The sequence below is a fragment of the Acipenser ruthenus genome, chromosome 1 (assembly GCF_902713425.1).
Source record: "Acipenser ruthenus chromosome 1, fAciRut3.2 maternal haplotype, whole genome shotgun sequence".
Lineage (NCBI taxonomy): Eukaryota > Metazoa > Chordata > Actinopteri > Acipenseriformes > Acipenseridae > Acipenser > Acipenser ruthenus.
Window position 1 is genome coordinate 98374643 of NC_081189.1, and position 21567 is coordinate 98396209.

The 21567-nt window shown below is 39.1% G+C and overlaps 2 protein-coding genes across 2 annotated transcripts in view; both read left to right on the forward strand.

Moving 5' to 3' along the window:
* The first annotated feature begins 6061 nt into the window (after positions 1–6061).
* LOC117420535 (ubiquitin carboxyl-terminal hydrolase isozyme L1-like) lies at positions 6062–14300 on the forward strand. The gene is made up of 9 exons (XM_034033984.3): positions 6062–6185; positions 6290–6301; positions 6664–6792; positions 8157–8310; positions 8946–9031; positions 9339–9386; positions 12533–12602; positions 13019–13077; positions 13656–14300. The coding sequence occupies exons 1-9, from the start codon at positions 6153–6155 to the stop codon at positions 13737–13739; spliced, it is 675 nt and encodes a 224-aa protein (XP_033889875.1). The 5' UTR covers positions 6062–6152; the 3' UTR covers positions 13740–14300.
* Positions 14301–20120: 5820 nt separating this feature from the next.
* Positions 20121–21567, forward strand: part of limch1a (LIM and calponin homology domains 1a) — a 159345-nt gene continuing 157898 nt past the window's right edge. Inside the window, exon 1 of the mRNA XM_059032646.1 lies at positions 20121–20834. The gene's annotated coding sequence lies outside the window, so the exon portion shown is untranslated. The remainder of the gene's footprint in view (positions 20835–21567) is intronic.

Consider the following 21567-nt stretch of genomic DNA (forward strand, 5'->3'; position numbering starts at 1 on the left):
CCTTAGGTCACCTCATCCACCAACATGGTCTCGTGTTTCACTCCTATGCTGACGACACTCAGCTCTACTTAAAACTCAACCCTGGTAGTCCCTCTGGTCTGGCTCTCGGCTTGCAATCAAGACATCGAGGCCTGGATGTCTGCCAGTTTTCTTCAGCTGAACACTAGCAAATCTGAACTCCTTCTAGTAGGATCTAAAACTCAATTTAAGAATCTAAATATAGCTGCCCTAAACCTCAGAAACTGTCTGCTGCTGCCTTCCCCCACAGTGCGCAGCCTTGGTGTATTTCTTGACAGCAACCTCTCCTTTGATGCCCACATCTCCTCCGTGGTCAAATCTTCCTTCTACCATCTTCAAAACACCTCCAAAGTCCGTCCCTACCTTTCCCTACCGGATACAGAGATACTTTGTCATGCATTTGTCTCCTCTCGACTCGACTACTGCAACTCTCTATATGGTGGTCTCCCGGCACGCACCATAAACGGACTGCAGCTAGTTCAGAATGCCGCTGCCAGGATCCTTACCAGATGTAAAAAACGTGATCACATCACCCCCTGTCTTGCCCAGCTGCACTGGCTACCTGTAAGTTCAGGATTATTTTCAAAACTCTCCTGCTCACCTACAATGCCCTTTATCACACAGGTCCCAAGTACCTCCTCAACCTGCTGACCTGCTATGTCCCTGCCTGCAAGCTGAGGTCCTCCGACTCTGGCCCGCTTGTTATCCCCAAGCAAAAGTGCACCACATTGGAGAACACTCGTTTAGCTTCATGGCTCCGACTCTCTGGAACTCTCTCCCAGCTTTGGTGCGTGATGCTCCCACCGTCGCTCACTTTAAATCAACTCTTAAGACCCACCTGTTCTCTTTTGCTTTCCATGCTCTTTAAACCTGATATCTGATATTAGCTGCTGTGTTTCTGCTACTATTTCATGTATTATGCTATGTGGCAAAGTGGTTAATAGTGTGCAGGTGCAGGTGATTAATGAACATACAGACAGACAATTATAAACCAGGTGCAAAGGTTGTTTTATTAGTAATACAGCGGCGTGTATAACTTACTTTGTAATCCCCGGGTTGGTCCCGAAATAATAGTCCCGTTTATTGTACATGAAACACAAAACACATACACAAGTCTGTTAGTGCGTGAATTAGTGCAAATACAGTTTATGGTGATACGAGTGCAGTGCTGTTCTGAGTTTATGCTGGCCTCTGGCGACAGCTCCGGAATGTGTTAGCTGTTTAATAACAACAAGCAACAATTAGACAAGACAAACAAACACTCACGATACATTTATTCAAAGCACAGGTCCTTTCCGGGTTCTTTTGCAATAACCAAAACGAAGGAACAGATTATGCCGCTTCGTCCCCTATTTATACCGTCACACATGACCCCTTGGTAAACGATTGCAGCCGCTCCTCCAATCCGCGGCAGCCACATCATTTCCCTTCCGGGTCAATGAGTTAGTGTACAGAAGCTCCGCCCTTTTCTAAATGACCAACTTCCTTGTAACCTTAGGAACGAAGTGTCAGGCCAAGCAGTCCAGGGTACTCTGTTCCCATTACTTAGCGCCCTCACAGGTCGGGAGGGAGATTTACAACCAAGAATCATTGTTTTTCTGTCACATGCTACTATCATGTATTATGCACTTTCCACTGTATTTAATGTGTTATGCTTTTTTTGTTTAATTGTATATCATGTATTATGCATTTCTCTGTATTTAAAGTATTATGGATTTTCTTGTTGTTACTGCATCTTGTAAAGCGCTTTGTGATGGTGGGCCACTATGAAAGGCGCTATATAAAATAAAGATTGATTGATTGATTGATAAGATAGCTGTGGTAAAGCCTATGCTTAAGAAACACAATTTGGACCCTAAAGTCATCAATAACTATAGGCGAATCGCCAACCTACCATTAGAAGATATGGTTCAAGAGAGAGTTGTTGCAATTCAATTCCAAACATTTCTAACTCTTAATGGTTTATTCGAGAAGTTTCAGTCTGGTTTTCGTGCTGCACATAGCACCGAGACGGCCCTTGCCAGAGTTGTGAATGATCTTCTGATAAGCTCTGACTCGGGCTTTCCATCAGTATTAATTCTTCTTGATCTAAGTGCTGCCTTTGATACTGTAGACCAATCCATTCTACTGAATTGTCTTGAAAGCACAGTAGGACTGTCTGGCCTTGTCCTATCCTGGTTCAAATCCTATCTTTCTGATAGGTTTCAGTTTGTCTCTATTGGGGAGGTAAAATCAGCATTATCTGAAGTTGTCTGTGGTGTTCCACAGGGCTCCATTCTAGGTCCCTTGCTGTTTTCATTATATATGCTACCGCTAGGTGACATTATCCGCAGACACGGAGTGAACTTCCATTGCTATGCTGATGATACCCAGATAGATTTGTATTATTTCTTCTGCCTGAGTGTTATTAGCTACTTGCCTTACAGACATCAAGCATTGGATGTCACAGAATTTTCTAATGTTGAATTCAGATAAAACAGAGGTTATGCTAGTGGGATCACAGAACCAACTAAAATGAAATGTGGGATTACATGAGCTCGACCCTTGCAGTCTCTCATCAAAACTTAAACTAGAAATTAAGAGTTTGGGGGTTATCTTTGATCCTGATCTACCATTTGAGACTTATATTAGGGAAGTTACTAAAGTATCTTTTTACCATTTGAGAAATATAACCAGTCTTAGACCAATTATTTCTGTATCTGATGCCGAGACTAATGCATGCCATTGTTTCATCTAGAATTGATTATTGTAATGCACTTTTTTGTGGTGTCCCAAAACATGTGGTATCTTGCTTGCAGCTTGTTCAGAATACCGTCACTAGAATTCTGACTAAAACCTGGAAAAGTGAACATATTACCCCTGTTTTGGCCTCTTTACACTGGCTCCCTGTGCAGTATAGAATTGATTTTAAGATGTTGCTGTTAACTTACAAGACCCTGAATGGATTAGCACCTATTTATTTGCAGGAGTTACTGACCCCGTATCTTCCAAACCGCACTTTGAGATCATAGGATGTGGGGCTGCTGGTTATTCCTAGGGTCAACAAAAGCAACACGGGAGGTAGTGCTTTTTCTTGTAGAGCTCCTAAATTATAGAATGCTCTGCCTTCGTTTGTCAAGGAAGTTGGGACCGTTACAGTTTTCAAGTCAAAACTAAAAACACACTTTTAAAAAATGACTTTCTTATCTTAGTGGGTTTTAATGTAACTTTAAAATTGCTGCTTTTGTGTATATTATGTGTATATTAAATGGTCTGCCTGGTAGTTGTATGTGTGACATGCTATACAAATGTATTGTGGTTTATTCTTTTTTTCTGCTATGTACTGCACAGTGCATTGCAATACTTTTGTATAAAAACTGCTATATAATTAATAAATAAATACAGTAAACATACCATTGCAGTTTAACATGAACGTTCTAATGCCAGACCGGCTTTTTAAAATGTATTTCTAATATTAGACTACCGGTATAATGTCAACACAACATTATGTTTCAAACGGTTCATAATAGTAAATTGTTTTTTTCAAGGAATAAAGTATTAATAATTTTGTTGACTTTAATTCTGGTCCATTACATCTTGTGGCATTAACTGATAAATTGGCTATTAACTACCAGGAATGGACTGATTAACACTTATTTACTTGCCTATACAACCTATAAAAGAAAAAAAAGAAGGAAATAATCATTCATTTCATCTGCCATTTTTCTTTGTTTATTTTGCCAGCAAATAAGCTAGTCACATGACTTTTTACGTCACTTTCATTGGCTGATTTATTCTATTATGTAATGTTGTGTCTACAAAATCTACAGTCCTTTGATACAGTTGCTTGCAACAAAGTTGCTTGAAACTTGTAGCCTGCATGTCACTTTCTACAAAAAAAGTAACCCTTTCTACATTTTTCTAGCAGCATGTAGTGTCCCCTCAGCTTTAAAGAAGAACCATTGAGGATTACCTGTCATATATCTGTTGGAGTTCTTACAAAGTGAACCAACACTTTGAAGTGTAGTTTGCAGCCCTAGTACATAGTAATGCAATGTATGCAAATTCAAGGAGTAACATCCACAAGACTAAAATGTTACAAGTAAACAAGACATTTCAAAATTGCAGTATTTAAGTGGAGCATAACATTAGATGCTACTTTTCGATTTGTTTGCACGAAACGTTTTATGGCAAGCATTTTCTAAACATTGTTGCAAGGACTGGTAAAGATTTGTTTTACCTAAGTAAACTTTAAGTCTGTGTTTTATTACCATTTTTTACCGGTAATAGCAACCGAATACATGGCTTCCATCATATACAGGGGTTACAAATTGTTCCAGCGCCACTGCCAATTGGTATGCTGAAAATAATTCCACATGGTGGCTTTAAAAATTGCCACTAGGTGTGTGCAGCTGTAAGTACAATTGGTACAGATGCTAATAAAAAATAATTGATTTTAAAACATTATGGACTATACCTTTAAGAATGCAATTCAGTTGAGCAATTGAATCACACATTACATCAAAAACAATAATAGGTATCATAAACTATTACTAGATGAACATTTCCAAGGGTTAACCACTTTAATGGGGTGATTGCCCTTATTTGTGGATATGTGGTCAGGTTAAATTGAAATGTTAATTGCCAGTTTAACCTTGCCACATGTTTAAAAGCACCTGACTGAGTGAGCAGTTCAAGGAGGAACTTGGTAGGGAGAGGACGGAAGCCAGTTTCCCCTCTGAGCACTGGAACTAAGAGATGAAGCCTGTATTTAGGTACTGGGCTGAAATTAGGGTCTGATTCCGATCCACAGGCTGAAGTTGCCATCCGATTCCAATCCAGCTGTCCTCGTAACAGGAAACACACAGCCAATTCCCTCTAATACTACTGCCAATAGAGTACCCCTTAACACACAACCGGTAAAGTCAATGCAACTAAAAAACAAAACAGCAGCCCCTTTCTCTGCAGATGTCAGGGTGTGTTCTGGCTTGTGTTACTATAAAACAGTTGCTGGTAAGGGGGGGCAACTGGCTTTCCAAAAAAACTGTAACTGACTGTCATGGCACTAACCCTTGGATCCCCTGTAATACCTCTTCAAATAACCATCCCTCACAACAGAGAATGTGAATGCCATTAAAAACATTCTGGTGCCTTTCCCTTGTGATATGAGACTATGTTCCTACTTGTGCCACTATAAAACGGCTAAATGGGAAAATACCAAACTTCCAACACTTTTTACCACTTGGAACAGAACCACATTTTGGGTGATTATAATTTATGGTCGCTGGGCTTCGCTGCATAATGGTTAAAAAAAAACTGCACAAATTAACTGAAGTTGAATGTTTTTGTTTTTGTTTTTTGGTCATTGATCTCACTTTTCTGCAAGTAGTAAACAATATGGCCAAATTACTAGATCATTTCATACTCACTGAAATGTAAACAGCCATTAAGGGTGACATTCTGTCTTCTTTCAAAATGTGGAACACAAAATCTGCCTTTACTTCAAATGTCCTTCAAATCGTTATCATATATCTGCAGCCTCTTACAGACGTTTCAGATTGTATTTGGGTATAATCCGATAAACTGATGTTTTTAAACAAGTATTCACACTATAAGATTTGCACTGTATTTTCAGGGATGATTTTGGAATGATTTTTATCCACCTGGTTCCATTCTTGATTCTCGCTCATATTACTTGCACTGCTATATAAAAACAGAAAGCATGTCTCCTAGATAAAATGATATAATAGAAAATGTGCTTTTGCATTGGTGTGTGCACGGCTTTTTTTTTTTTTTTAAGTGGCTCCCCGTTGTTCTTTGCTAGCAATTTCCATGTGAATCAGGCGACCTGGACTGTGCTATTAAAACTGTTTATAAAACTTGTATTTTTGCAACACTTTTGATGAAGATTATTAGACTTGACTATTCAATTCGCGTATATATATTGTCATATTACGAGAACAGCTCCTTATTTGCAGTGAATCTTGAATAAAATAAACCTATTTGTTGTGAATGACTCCCCCCTTTTTTGATAATGGAATATACGACAAGTATATAGCGTTCTGGCCAGCGCCTCGCTAGCAGCAGTAGAGAATTTGTAGGGAGAGTGGTAAGGTGTATAATTTCGTGGTTGAGGTCAAGGCACGCGAATCAAAATGGAGTGGAAACCTATGGAAATTAACCCTGAGGTATTAGTCGTACGTTTTAAGTAGAAATAACGGTTATATATAACGTTTATATTTTAAATGATTAATCTTTTTTTTTTTTTCATTTCATTATTTGTGTCTTTCAGATGCTGAACAAAGTGCGTGTGCTGTCTGCTGAGTCACTTGTCTTGAGTAACTCAGTCATTGTTTTCGAAATGTTGATGTAACTGACAGAATGAGTGAACTTTTATGATTTTAGTAGTTTAGCTGTATGATTTTATTTAATAGCGTAGTCTCGTTACTTTGTACATTTAGGGCGTGGGCTCTGTCCATACCTTGTTGCCTTATCAAGTATCCACACCTGGTCAATAAAATCGTGTAAAAAATATAAAAACGTAATGTTATGGCTCCAAACAATTTAACACGTAAAAAAAAAAGCATACTAGCGTGCCAAATGGTGTTACTAAGAGATGTACATTTCACGTTTTTTGTGTGTTCGTATGTGATTATTGTTACAAAGGTTATGTCCAAGCTGGGTGTTTCTGGAAGCTGGCGTTTTGTCGACGTGTTGGGCTTTGAAGACGAATCTCTCTCCTCGGTGCCAACTCCATCCTGCGCGGTGATGCTGTTGTTCCCACTCACTCAACAGGTAGGGCGCTGGCCAGCACAGACACACGCAGTGTCGGAGTGCTCGATTGAGAAGGGAGGTGGGGAGAGGATGTTGTGCATGTGCTTGCAGCACATTGATTAATCTACTGTATGTGGGACTTCTTTATTTTAATCGCCCACCATTACTGACAAATACGCCAATGTGTCTTCTGTTAAAGCTTTTTATTTGTATTATTCCTTATGCAGTAGTATAGAACAAGTGACGCAGCTTGATTAGAAATCTCAATGGTGGTAAGAGTGTTGGTTCTGAAACTGAATGCAGGTAAGCTGAGAACCATTGTCAGAAATAAGTTTAACACTCCAACACAGTTTATGTAGTTGACATTGAGTTTCAATAACAATAGTTTATCTTTAAATAGATGCTGTTACAAAAAAAATATCACTTGCTATCAAATCTCAGCGCTAATCAAATCTCAGCACACAGAACCAATATTAAAGCCTCGTTTCAGAAGCAGTTCTACGGAAATGGCTGTAGACAATTCTACATAAGGCATATTGTAAGCTGTTTGACGTATTTTTCAGAAATAAGTTTCTCAGTGTGCCAAAACAAGGGCTTATTGACTTTTCCCTTCCCTTGTATGATGTAGGGAAGCCAACTGAGACATTGCTTCTGACTTGATGCTGTAAATAGTTCCACAGATCAATACTAATGTCATTGGCACTTCTCAACTCCACTTAAGTTTTTTGGCACTAAAATAACATTTTTGAATGTGGTAATTGAATGGGAAAATATGGATAGGATGCAGCACACTGGTGCAGAATGTGTTCTATTTTGGGCAGTAATGGCATCATCTAGGTATGCATTACTGTACTATGCTGTGAATTCTTCATAACCTCATCAGCAAATGCTGACAGTGTATTTTGGGGAAATAGGGGAATTGCAATACAAATTATTTTGAACAAAGCCATTTACTGTTAATGTCTAAAATTGTATCGAACAATCTTTAAATGTTGCTTAATAGATTTAGGTGCAATCTGCAAGAGAGGCTGTATTTAGATGTAACATCTCCAAATCATGCTTGTTAATGAATTAACAATACCTGGTGAAACTTGGGTTGATGAATTGGTAACCAACTCATATTGGAGGCAAATAGTGGTTACAACCTACTGAAGAAAGTGTTGACCTACAACTGGTTCTCAAACTTTTTGGATACATGGACATATGCTGCAGACTAACCAGACAACTCCCCATTTGTTGTATAGTTTTCTCCAGTAACTGCCACACAAAGTATTTTGTGTTATAATTTAGTTGAGGGGAGTTTGTACCATATAATTGCCATTCTGTTGGCTTGCAAGCATCTACTGCAGGTATCTCAATTATTTGGTTTTTTTTTAATTTAACAGCATGAAGCCTTCAGAGAAAAGCAGGCTGGAGAGTTAGCAGGAAAACAAGATGAGAGCAAGAAGGTTTACTTTGTGAAGCAGACGATTGTCAATTCCTGTGGTACGATTGGCCTTCTCCATGCTGTTGCTAACAACATGGGCAAGCTGGAATTCGGTACGTGTTCAAATGGATGCTGCAAAGGGCTTGTGGTGGCTGGAGAAAACAAATCAAATAAATTACTTATCAATGTTTACATTATTTGATTTTAAAGGTTCTCGTTTTTTTTTTTTAATATTAAACAGACTTTTTTTTTGAAGAGCAAACAATACCTCTAACATCTGAAAATAGAACAAATGTGTAATATGTTTTAACTGACCTGGAAAATAGTGTTATGATATGTTGTTAACCACAATGGGAGCTTTAGAAAGGCAAATATGCTTTCTTTCTCAGACTTGTGATTTTTAAATATTTAATCCATTTGAAGTCTCCCATGCATTTATGAAAAAGAAGCCATTTCTGTTGAGAATCTCCAATGGGTAACTTGCCCTTGGTGTACTCCCTTGACTTGCATGCCATGCACAATGTGTTCATGGTACCTCGCACAATCTTGTGCCAGGCCTCTAATACATATAGTTACCATGCTGTCAGAGCAGCAGCAAGCACCATCACCATTTTATTAGGATAGTTCAGGCCAAGGTTTCCCTCCCCCACCGAGCAGTGGGAATCGTGACGGAGAAACCCCTCTCAAGGAATCTTGCAATATTGTTACCCAGTAATGTGATGTAAGAAGTTGTAAATTTGTTTTGCAGAGAATGACTCTGCACTGAAGAAGTTTTTTGATGATACAGATGCCCTGTCTGCAGATGAGAGAGCAAAGCATCTTGAGATAAACCAGGTGGACTATTCTAAAATCCCTTTGGAGCTCCAATTAAAGCTTGGCCTGAAATAAAATGTAAAGGTTCTTTTGATGGCTGTTAGGAATACTGCTTAATATAGAGAGAGAACAGCACACAGTTGCGCTCCAAAATTGTAGATCTAATTCCTAAAAATATCGCCAGCGTTTTAACACAAGTGCTTTGTCAGGCACTATGAATTCTCTTAATTGAGAATACGACAATTGCCATCTATAGAAAATTCTTTTGTTTCTTACCTTTAGCAAATCTGTACACTTACTGGATTTTTTTCTTCTATTTATTTTTCAGGACATACGCACTGCCCATGATGAAGTAGCAGCAGAAGGACAATGTCGGGTAACATTACTTAATACAATCTCTTGGCTTTCCTTCTTGGACATAAGGGGTGCAGTAACCTAATCGCCAATATAAAGTATTGGGTTATCAGGTCTTCTACCATCCATCTAATCACTGATACTTGTTTTACGGAATAGAATAACACTAATATTCAGTTAACACTAGAACTACCGGAGCGGTCTTTTTAGCGCATCACGGTTTTTAAATGCATTTTTCTCCACTGATTTGGTAGCTAGGCACCTGTGCATTTTTTTTTTCCTAAATATATATTCAACATCTCAAACAATCAGCAGACCCACAGCTGCAGAAACGTAAGATATGTTATACCTATAACTACCGCAGCTGTAATGGACTGTCCTAGTAAAAACAGTGGGTTTGGCTTTGTGCTTGTTTTGACTAGCTACAGGAGGCATTTCCGATGTGATTTATCTATAAACGGCTGTAAATTTTCTATTTAAATACTTGTTCTAGTTAATGAGTAGACCAATACAACGCAGGACTGCACAGAATCTTTGGGGGTGTTTTTTTATATTGCAAAAAAGTTACTGAATAAGTGTACCAAACCAGCTATTGCAAGACTGGAGACCGAAATTACAGTTGAATAGTTAAGTCGAACTCTGGCACAAAATAAAAGGGTAATCAGAAAAAACTTGCACAAGTCAAACAAATCTCGGGCACTATTCTCTGTTGCTCCAGAGTGTCGTAAGCTGCCGCTGTATGTCAAAACTCCTCTGAGCTGCTAAAACCACTTTTTTTTTTTTTTTTTTTTGACCAGTATTTGCAATCCTAAGTCCCCTTCCAACACCACCCCAAGTCTCATGTCGGTGCTCGTGTTGGAACAGGCTTCCCTCGCATGTAACAAGCAGGCTGCAAAAACTGTCAGACGATATCCTGAAGGAAAACCTAACATCAATGTTTTGCAAACCAAAGTTTTTATGCTCCGAATCACAGGCAAGATGGGGCAACGAGCTGATTTTAAATTGTGAGGAAATCAGAATTAAAGGGAAGCACTTGTTTTGACTAAATTAACACACCAGTTTCATAGCGTGCGATGCTGCAGTAGTTTTATACGCATTAATAAAACGCAAAAAAGACTGCTGCGATAGTTCTAGGTATGTACGCCTGGTAGTTCTAGTGTTTTAAAAGATGTGTATTTAGGAGTCGCTCTTAAAAACTTAGTTGGATTTAGTTTTCCAGAATAAACAGGGTTGTAATGACTCATTTAATAGTCCTTGGTGTTTTGAACTGGTGGACTGTAAAGTTTGTATGCTTAACTGTAATTATTTATTTGAATGATACTAAATACAATTGGTTACTTGTATGTGTAAATCTGCAGCACAGCATTTCTATGCTCCCAACTTCAGTTGTGACACGGATGTGCTGCAAAATGTTTTAAGTCTGATTTCCAGACTTAGAAATTCTATAAGTTATTTTTATAGCTTGTGGTTTCTTCTGAAACTCTCTACTGAAATATGGATTTGCTACAGAATGTGCGACTGACTAATAGAATGCGCTTTTAACCCTTTGCAGTCCATTTTATTAAGTGCGTGTCGGGTCCAATTTATTCACACGCGCAGTTAATTTTAGACGCGCTGTTAGTTAAGTTTTTTTTTTTTTTTTTTCCACAGTCAAACGGGTTTAAAAGGCCCTGCATAGCAACAAAGCACTCGCTAGGCATCTCCAGCCCCACCCTTTCGTTCGCTATAGCTTTCACATATGCTAAGAAATAAATAATAGTCGTACATACCGATCAATCATCTCCTGATCCCTCAATAATGCGATCCAAGTCATTATTTTATTACTATAACATCTGAAAAAAGCACTGCAAATGTCCGATTCTCTGAGCGCTGATGCAGTAACAGCCAGCTTGTTTCCTTATGGCCGCTGTTATCTGATGCCAGGGGCAAGTATGACTAATCATGAGGTACGCTTTTTTTTTTTCCGGCTTGTCTCTGCTCCTGTCACTCCCACAGCCATTGAATGGTGGTTTTCTTGGCTTTTTCCGGAGAAAAAAAATGACTAGAAACCCTTTTTTTTTTTTTTTTTTTTTTTTTTTTTTTTGACAGGGTCAGACATTGGACCGGACAGGAATAATTGCAATGTTGGACCAGGTCCGACATAGGTCCGCAAAGGGTTAAGACTGAAATATGCCAGCAGATTTGACTCCACTGAAACAATCCAAGTAGTGGGATAAAACCTAAATTGAATACCTTTTATGAGTTCACCAGAGGGCTTATACTGATGCTCACAGATGACTTGTATTCAGTCTAAAAACCGATACCTTTCTAACTTCCGCACAAGTAAATATGTCTCATGATTGGGGGTGGAAATTTTGAATAAAATAATTGAATATACAAAGAATAAGTTTTGAATACTTGACCTCTTATTACTCAAGTGACAGGTCCTTGGAATGTATTGGCAACAACCACAGATGGGGATGCATAGATACATACATTAACAGTAACAGCAAAGAAATATTTAAGGTATCTAATGTATTCAGAGTAAAATGATTTAAACTAGATGTAAGAAATAAATACACAGCAGAGGAGTTGAAAAATAATGTAATTGTATGTAAAAAATAATGTGATATCTTGTAACAATTGCAGACGCCCTTATCCAGGGCGACTTACTAAGAAATAAATAACAGAACTTTCACCTGCATTTTAATGCCCTTTAACAACTTGTATAAAGTGCACAACATGACTGCTTACAAAGCACAACGTTTGCTCTAACATTTATGCATGATTCCATAATCATTATTAAAAAGTCTAATTCCAGAATCATGCTGATATTAGTAAGAGACAAATAACAGCAGAACTCAAAACAAAGGCTTAACATTGCCCAGGTAGTTTGCAGTCAAAATCCACGTTTTAAAGTTAAATTTAACAAAAGCTTTCTTTTTTTAATGCCATTTTCACTGCATGTTCCCTTCGCCAATAGCAGAGCTATGTAATGAAGTGCGCCCGCCTTCTGTCAGTTATCAGCGAGGAGACCATTGCAGTGGCTGATCACTTAACTTTCTCCTCTCAAATGTCGTGCTAAGTTTTTCCTGGTGGTAGTTGCGCATTTTTCCCATTTGTTTTAGAAATTATTCAAAACTTGATCAAAGTATGCTGGATTACTGTAACCTGTTCATGTTGCTGTAGGTAGAGGAAGATAACGTGAACTTCCACTTTATTACCTTCACCAATGTTGATGGGCAGCTTTACGAATTGGGTAAGTAATGTGAAAATGCCATACTACTATAAATGTTTGATTTATGTTCTGTCAAGACCACTGTATTCATAAAATTTACTTCTGTGTTTTGGTTTTAAAAAAAAAAAGCCTGCTAAAAATGACTTCACCAAATACCTTTCTATACTAGAACCGTGTGTTTTTATTTGAATTCTGTTATTTTAATTGATTTGTGTAGATATCTCAATTGTTTTTTGGGAGCTTTTGCTTTATATGCTGGGAATTGTTTTTGGTTACTTTACAAAAATTCTTGTGGGTTTTCTGTCATAGTAACTTTGGTCCTTGCACACTGTTGTACCTTTCCTTTGTCTTCCACAACAATCGGTTAAAGCCAAAAAACCAGAAGCGCCATTTATAATCTACTGGTCTTCAATGTATTTTATTGTATTCCTTTTTAGATGGCAGAATGGAATTTCCTGTGAATCATGGAGATACAAAAGATGACTCCTTTATAATGGTATGTTCTGGTGTTCTATAGCATAGTCGGCCGTGTACCCAAGACAAAAGCCACATCTTTGCTGCCCTCTCTTGTTTGAGTCGCTTAGGGTGCAGCCCTGCTTCAGGTGCTATATAACCATGGTTTGTTTCTGTACTCTTTTTATAATGGGCTTTTAATATTTGGCATGAAGAAAGCTTAGATTCTGTTGAGTGACTCGCTGCTTTTATACATGTTAACACAGTATTTGCAATTTTTGTATCTTAAGGGACATGCAAGAAGAAATACCACGAGTCTTGTTTTTTTGCAATGCATTTAAAAAAAAAAAAAAAAAAAAAAAAAAAAAAGCTTGTAGCTGCAGTGTGACTTCCACTGCTTTGATCTGATCATGGCAAAAATAGCTAATGATGGGTTATCCTGCTTTCCAGTATGTGCACTCGGGTCTGTAAGATCTGCAGATGAACATATTGGTGGGCTAAAAAATGTAGTAACTTTTTTTTTCTTAAGGTAAATATTCCTGTAGACATTTCTGCGCTTCATTTAATGCATTTATAATTCGGAAACCTAATGTGATGGACAATGTTCTGTTTTCTTTTCAGGATGCTGCAAAAATCTGCAGGCAGTTTACTGAACGTGAGAAAGGAGAAGTTCGCTTTTCTGCCGTGGCCTTGTGCAAAGCTTAAGAGCAAGACCTTCAAGGAAGAAGTCTTTCACCGAATCTGTAGCACATGTACTGCACATAGATCCTAGCTTACAAGCGCTTTCTGTGTAATGGTGTTTCCTGCAAAGCTGGGAGTTGTTACACTGAGTAATTATAAAATCTGACTCTCCCCTGAACGTGTATTCCTGCACAGAGTTGTTTTTTTGGTTTATTTTTTTGTTTTAAAGGATGTGAATTTATTTGAAATAAGGGCCTTTTTTGTTTTGGCACCCTGTTCTGGGGAAAAAAAGGGCTGCATTGTGTGGTTGTTGGTGGTTTTTTTTTTTTTTTATTTTCTCTCTTTTTGACGTGTTTCATGGTAACTAGGTTGGCTAGACCATGTTACAGCTGTTCAGAGGGTGTTTGGTGCAACTCTTGCCTTTTATGTGATCTAGCGCTTTGTTCATGGTTTTTTGTAGTGCACTGCCACGAGGCTCATTTTGTCAAGTTTAACTTGTTCTTTTTGGACACTAACTTGTATACTTTGTTTATCGCTAAGCTGTTAGCAAAATAAAGATGGTCATGACTGACTAGCTTCTGTTAAGCATCGTGTGTGGTTCTTTTGAAAGAAAATAACTACAGTTACACACAAAGGTTTATATATAAATAAAAAAAGCTTGTAATCCACAAACCCTTTTGAATACTCCATTCATAAATTTATGCTGGAGTACCAAAGTTTTATGGAAGGCCTTATGACTTGAGTTAAACTGAGAGACAAAGTTGATGAGCTACTGATACTGCATGTTTTTTTCCTTTTTTTATAGAATGAACATGCAATATACTTCCCTTTGATTTGCCTGGAGGTAGTAGTATTAATATATATAATTTTTTTTGTCTTACTCTTTCTTCCCCAGGCCTCCAATCAACTCTTCATTACCCTCTTTAGAAATCTAGGAAGCCACCTTTTCCTACCTCCTGCAGTGCAACCTCTTATGATAGGGAAGTGAGCACTGTCTTCCAGCTAAAGCTGTGTGCAACATTACATTTAGTAGCCTCCTCCCTGTATGCAATGAGTTTGCCCTGTTCAAACCTAGAAGCATAATGCAGTACACTCTCATTTCAGGTGTCGGTGTGAACTCCCTTACAAGGTCTCAATTAATTCATTGTCCTCTTTCATTTTTTTTTCTTTTATGTATATGTCATAATGAGAGTACCGTATAACATGAACACACAAATCTTTCATGGTATTCTTGCATGTTCAATACAAATGGAAAGGTTGTGAAGTCAAACGCCCTCAAATGGAGAGGTGTTATAAGTGACCACTTTCAAATTCTCAACACCATTTTAAATATTTACTTAATCTTTGCTGTACAATGTAAGCACCTTGCCAAAATGTGCCTATACCCTTGATTGTTACCTTGCGCTGATATATGTTGGCATTTTTTCCAGTGGTGAAGATGTGCACTGGTCCATTCAGTCATGCTGCTTCTGAAAATGTGGAGATCTCTACCATTCTTTCCCAGAATTGTTTCTAAATAAGTTTCACACAGCTTGTGTAGATCAAATTGTATTCATTGTATTGGCAGTATATATGCATCTATATCAATCTATTTGTGTGCACTGTGACAGAAATACAGTGATTCGTGACCTGTGAGGGCGTTGAGTACCTTGGACAGGTTGGCTTGAAAATTCTTTCCCAGGGTTCAAGGGAAGTCAGACAGCAAGAAAGGGGGAGGAACTCCGGTGCATTAACTCGTCGACCTGGAAGGGAAATGATGTGGCAGTCGTGGATTGTAGGGGCAGCTGCACTCGCTTACCAAGGGGTCGTGTGACAACATAAGGGGATGGAGAGACACAATCTGTTCCTTCGCTTTGGTTAAGAGAAAGTAACCCGGAAGGACCTGTGCAGTATCGTGATAACGTATCGTGAGTGTTTGTTTTGTTTTGTCTGAGTTTAACCTGTATATTCTTTTTCAGAGAGTGATTATAACTTTTACCACACAGGTAATGGTCTGACAAATGAATTTGTTGAGCATATTAGTTAATGAGTATGATCAGTTCAAATTTCAATTCCTAGATTCCAAGAAATAACTTAGGAAGGTCTGTCATTTACAACGGCAATCAGAAAAGAACGCCTCCATTTTAGCTAATTTACATTGAACAGGTTTAATTAAAAGGGTTCTCTTCATGAGAACATCACGCTTTGAGGTCTTGACTGCTATATGTTACAGTACCGGCGCTGCTTGTTTATGCAAACACTAGGGGGACCTTTTTGGCAATCCATGCAGACAACGATTCACTTCAAATGAATGGATTTTAAATAAATATAACAATACAAATCTGTTAATAGTTCACAACAGCCTGGAATGTTTGCAGTGTTAAATTGTTCAGTAATTATAATCAATGAGGATTGGCATTAAACACTGCATTGTAGCTGAAACCCATCCTTATAAATGTAAGCTAAATACATTTCAAATGTTCCTCCTGGATGCACTCGCATCACCTCAAACTCAACCTCTCTAAATCTGACCTCCTTTTCTTTCCCTCCTCCTCCCCCTCCTCTGATCTCTCTATCTCTGTTCCTCTGGAATCTACCACACTCTCTCCCTCTTCCTTAGCTAAGAACCTTGGAGTCACCCTGGACCCCTGCCTCTCTTATTCCCAGCACATCTCCACTCTGGCACGCACTTGCCGATTCTTCCTGAGCAACATCCGAAGAATCCGACCCTTCCTCACCAACTATGCTACCCAGCTCCTGGTCCAGGCCCTGGTACTCTCCCGCCTAGACTACTGCAACTCCCTCCTGGCTGGCCTCCCTGCGTCCGCCACCCGTTCGCTCCAGCTCATCCAGAACTCTGCTGCCCGCCTGGTGTTCTCTCTGCCTCGCTTCGCCCACGCTACTCCACTACTCCGCTCGCTCCACTGGCTCCCGATCACCGCTCGCATCCAGTTCAAGACTCTTGTACTAGCCTACAGATGCCTTGACCAGACTGCACCCAGCTACCTCCAGACCCTCATCTCTCCCTACACCCCCACTCGACCTCTCCGCTCCGCCTGCACTAGAAGACTAGCTCTACCTCCGCTATGCTCCCCTGCCTCCAGAGCCCGCTCCTTCTCCACCCTTGCTCCCCAGTGGTGGAATGACCTTCCTACAGATGTCGGGACTGCCCAGTCCCTGACCACATTCCGGCGCCTCCTTAAGACTCACCTCTTCAAAGAGCACCTGTAGAACTCCTCTGTTTGTATCCTGGGACACTATCACCCTTCATGTAAATGTGCTTTATTTTGCTCTTATCTGCCCCCTATTTTACTGCATTTAATCCTGTACTTCAGAATACTGTAATCTGCCAAGTGTTTAACCTGTAGTACTTTGTATTTAATCACATCCTGATGTAACTATCACTATTTAATCATATCCTGATGTAACTATCACTATTATCTGCTGTATTATTGAATTGTGGTTTGTCACACTTGTATCTTGCTTGAACAAAAGTTATTGTATTTTTGCTCTTATTGTATTACTTGAAATGTATTTGCTTACGATTGTAAGTCGCCCTGGATAAGGGCGTCTGCTAAGAAATAAATAATAATAATAATAATAATAATATTACAGTCTTGACTCACAACCTCTTGTGTCATATATGTATAAACTTAGCTTGTTTACAATAGCTTGATTGATTAGAGGTTACTACATCAGCATAAACATTAGTTAGTCTATCCTTGCAATACCCAGAATACCCAGCAGATGGTGGTCAATGATGTACATTTTCTATAGCATAAGTAAAATTTGTAATTTGTGCAAGTAGTCCAAAAATGGATTGTGATTTCACACTACTACATTTCTGAAAGTGCTTTGATTATTTTTTTTGAGATTCAGCAAAACTTACTTTTGGGAGTTCTCTTTTATACAATCAGCTAATTTTGCAGCTTTGTCGTGCTGTTACTATGCATTTACCATGGTTTAAACACGCTTTACAGTACTTCTTTATTCTTACAATGCATTCACTATACTATACTATACTGTGTTTTTATCTTGGTAATCAATATTTTCCATTTCCTTTGCTTGCGATAAAAGAAGCTCTTGTATAAAAAAGTAAATATCTCTATAGCAGAAGACTCTGGGGTCTATTTTTATGATGAAAACAGTGGCTGATCTAAATAGTACCGATATAGTGTTAGAAAGTGGTACGCGTATCAAAACTTGACCCGTGTAACTTCAGAAAGCAATACTTTGTCACATTGAAAGTGGTACGCTGTTAGATTTTGGTACAGGTGCAATCAATTGCGATTTGATGGGTGTTTTCCTATTGTCAAACAGAGGTACATTTACCATTAATTATACATTATATTTTTGCAAACAAATTGGAAACAATCGATTTCACTAAAAAGAAAAAAACAATTCACGACGAACAAGACAAAATGAAAAGTCCACTGCAAAGTTGCACAAGTAAAAAATTGTACAAGACACATAAGAACATAAGAACATAAGAAAGTTTACTAACAAGAGGAGGCCATTCAGCCCATCTTGCTCGTTTGGTTGTTAGTAGCTTATTGATCCCAGAATCTCATCAAGCAGCTTCTTGAAGGATCCCAGGGTGTCAGCTTCAACAACATTACTGGGGAGTTGGTTCCAGACCCTCACAATTCTCTGTGTAAAAAACTGCCTCATATCTTCTGTTCTGAATACCCCTTTATCTAATCTCCATTTGTGACCCCTGGTCCTTGTTTCTTTTTTCAGGTCAAAGAAGTCCCCTGGGTTGACATTGTCTATACCTTTTAGGATTTTGAATGCTTGAATCAGATCACTGTGTAGTCTTCTTTGTTCAAGACTGAATAGATTCAATTCTTGTTTTAGCCTGTCTGCATACGACATGCCTTTTAAACCCGGGATAATTCTGGTTGCTCTTCTTTGCACTCTTTCTAGAGCAGCAATATCCTTTTTGTAACGAGGTGACCAGAACTGAACACAATATTCTAGGTGAGGTCTTACTAATGCATTGTAAAGTTTTAACATTACTTCCCTTGATTTAAATCCAACACTTCTCACAATATATCCAAGCATCTTGTTGGCCTTTTTTCACAGCTTCCCCACATCGTCTAGATGAAGACATTTCTGAGTCAACATAAACTTGTAGGTTTTTTCATAGATTCCTTCTTCAATTTCAGTATCTCCCATATGATATTTATAATGCACATTTTTATTGCCTGCGTGCAATGATATACTACATTAACAGTGATGTAAAGGACTAAAAAATACGATTCATTCAATTTAAAAAGATGTAAAAGCGTACCTGATTTGAATGGGCACTTCCCTGCTTGCTTAGCAGAAATTGTTTCGCCATGCACGAGTAAGCGTCGTGCGCTATACACCACTTTTTACCACGGACCTGAAAATAACACTGACTACACCAACCTTGACTAAACCCACTTATTAAACTTACTATATAAAAATATACATTTTAGGGTGGAAGTATTACTATTTGCAAATTAATTTTCAGTTTTACCTGCAAAGGTAGGTTGTTTAGGTAATAATCACGCAGAAAATGTGATTAGCCTTTTTAGTTTCAGAACTTGATGACCAGAGAATTACTCAACTCTGTATTGCAGTTTTATGTCTTAATTAATTGTAGATCGCCCTCTAGTGGTTTTTAGTACCAGTGGGTGCATGTTAATTCATATCCAAGTCGCTACACTATTTAAATTTACGTACATGCAGATTAAGGGGAAATTAGGAAAAAATAAAGGGTAAACGTATAATTTTAGATTTATTTGAAAACAGCAGATTAGTGGTGTAATTAATGATAATAATGAGATTATGTACTGTAATATATGCATAAGCAGGGACAATAATGTAGAGGCTCTGTCTGTGGCTGTATTGTATTCCAGAACTGTTAACTTGCAGGACTTGATTGCTTGCACCATGCGGCAGGGTGTGGCTGGATCAGGCAGTCTACACGGGGTCAGGAGGTGCCGTTAACTTGAACCCCTTGTGGCTGTACTGGACTGATTGGGTGAGGACAACTAGCTATGAGGACACTGAGGTCATGTCCTCGGTTGTTTTTTGCATCATCAATGCTGATGTTCATGTAAAAATTATTGTAAAGTACAAAAGGCTTCTTAATTTTCTCTGTTGGTTTGCCGTGTAACACAGATTTGGAGGTTGAATAGTAAATACCAAGCAGTCCTATAAATACCGCCAGCTATAGCTTGAAACCTAAGTTTGACATTGGTAGAATGTCAGCTCTGGTTATGACGCTGGGTGAGGAATGTTATAATCTGTTACACTGTTATTAGTTCAAGGTCAGTGGATGCTGGTTGGTCGAGCCTCACAATTGTAACTTTATGTTTTCTGGGTCTGGGTCTGAGGGGGTATAAAAGAGGGTGCACAGGTGTGTGAGAGTGTGTGTGGATTCAGAGAGTGGAGAATGCTGTGAGCTGTTTTACTTGATGTGAACCTGCTGATGCAAATAAAGAGCCTGCTGGCTATTGAACCATGCTCTGTTGTCAAGACTGCCTTCAATTTCATCCAGTGCTATATTGGTGATCAGAAGTGGGATTGATCAAACACCGTGGAAAGTAAAGAAAGAGCTGGTGGAAGGTGTGACTGGAGCCGACACACCGCCACTGTCCGGGCAGAGATCGGCAGCAAGAGAGGGAGTCTCCTGAGACGCTGCGAGAGTGGGTTGCTGAGAGGGAGATGGGAAGCGGAGTCAAAGCGGGCTCTGCAGAGGAGAGACCAGCGGCGAGCAGCAAGACCCAAGCAGTCGGCAGAGAACAAGTGGGAAGTCGAGAGAACAGCCAGGCGGAATAAAGATCCGGGATTCAATGGCACCACTTACTGGAGAGTCAGGACTGTGAGCCCAGTGTTTAGCATGCTACCGGCCGCTGCGGTGGGCAAACCGGGGGAATCATCAAAACCCCACGGCAACCCCACGGCAACCCCACAAAGGCCGGTCAGCCCAACCTCAGCTAACGACTCATCAGCCTGCAATAAGTATCTCCCCTCTTCTGTTGTTTAGGTTAGGCTTGGGACCAGGACAGGGTTTTTAGTCTGAATGGAGCAGGCCCCATCTTAGCAGCTTTATTGTGAAAAGGATTCCACATCTTGTGGGTGGTCTTTTTTTTTACCACAGGTGAGGTAAGTGCTTTCCTTCCAAGGAAAAGGAAAAATAATGTTGTACCATATGACTGAAGTCTCTTCTTGTTTCAATAAACGTGGGAGAGCCCAGAAATATGATGTGCTGTTTGGGACATAATTCCCCCACTGATATTCACATACACTATACTGAGATTACTTGCTCATACACTCTATACTGAGATCGGTCACCAGTCACGTGAGTTGTACTCTCCACCTACATTTTAAAAAATTGCTTGCTGCACATCTGTCGTTTTGAAGATTACAGACGAGACGACAGGTGTATGCATCTCAGTATACTGTGTATGCGTCTCAGTATACAATGTCGCCCTGGCTAAGGGCGTCTGCTAAGAAAAAAAAATTAAAAAAATGTATGCATCTCAGTATAGAGTGTATGCGTCTCAGTATAGAGTGTATGCATCTCAGTATAGAGTGTATGCGTCTCAGTATACAGTGTATGCATCTCAGTATAGAGTGTATGCATCTCAGTATAGAGTGTATGCGTCTCAATACAGGGTGTATGCGTCTCAGTATAGAGTGTATGCGTCTCAGTATACAATGTATGTGTCTCAGTATAGAACATGTGTCTCAGTATAGAACATGTGTCTCAATATAGAACATGTGTCTCAGTATACAATGTGTCTCAGTATACAGTGTATGATGTATGCATTTCAGTATATAGTGTATGTCAATATCAGTGGGTGAATTATGTCCCAAACGGCACTTCATGCAGAAA

Bases quoted from the DNA above. Each gene is read 5' to 3' on its own strand.
- LOC117420535 (XM_034033984.3), top strand. From the start codon at position 6,153: ATGGAGTGGAAACCTATGGAAATTAACCCTGAG. The intron at 6,793-8,156 runs GTAGGGCGCTGG...TTAATTTAACAG, and splicing joins TGTTCCCACTCACTCAACAG to CATGAAGCCTTCAGAGAAAA. The intron at 13,078-13,655 runs GTATGTTCTGGT...TTTTCTTTTCAG, and splicing joins AAGATGACTCCTTTATAATG to GATGCTGCAAAAATCTGCAG.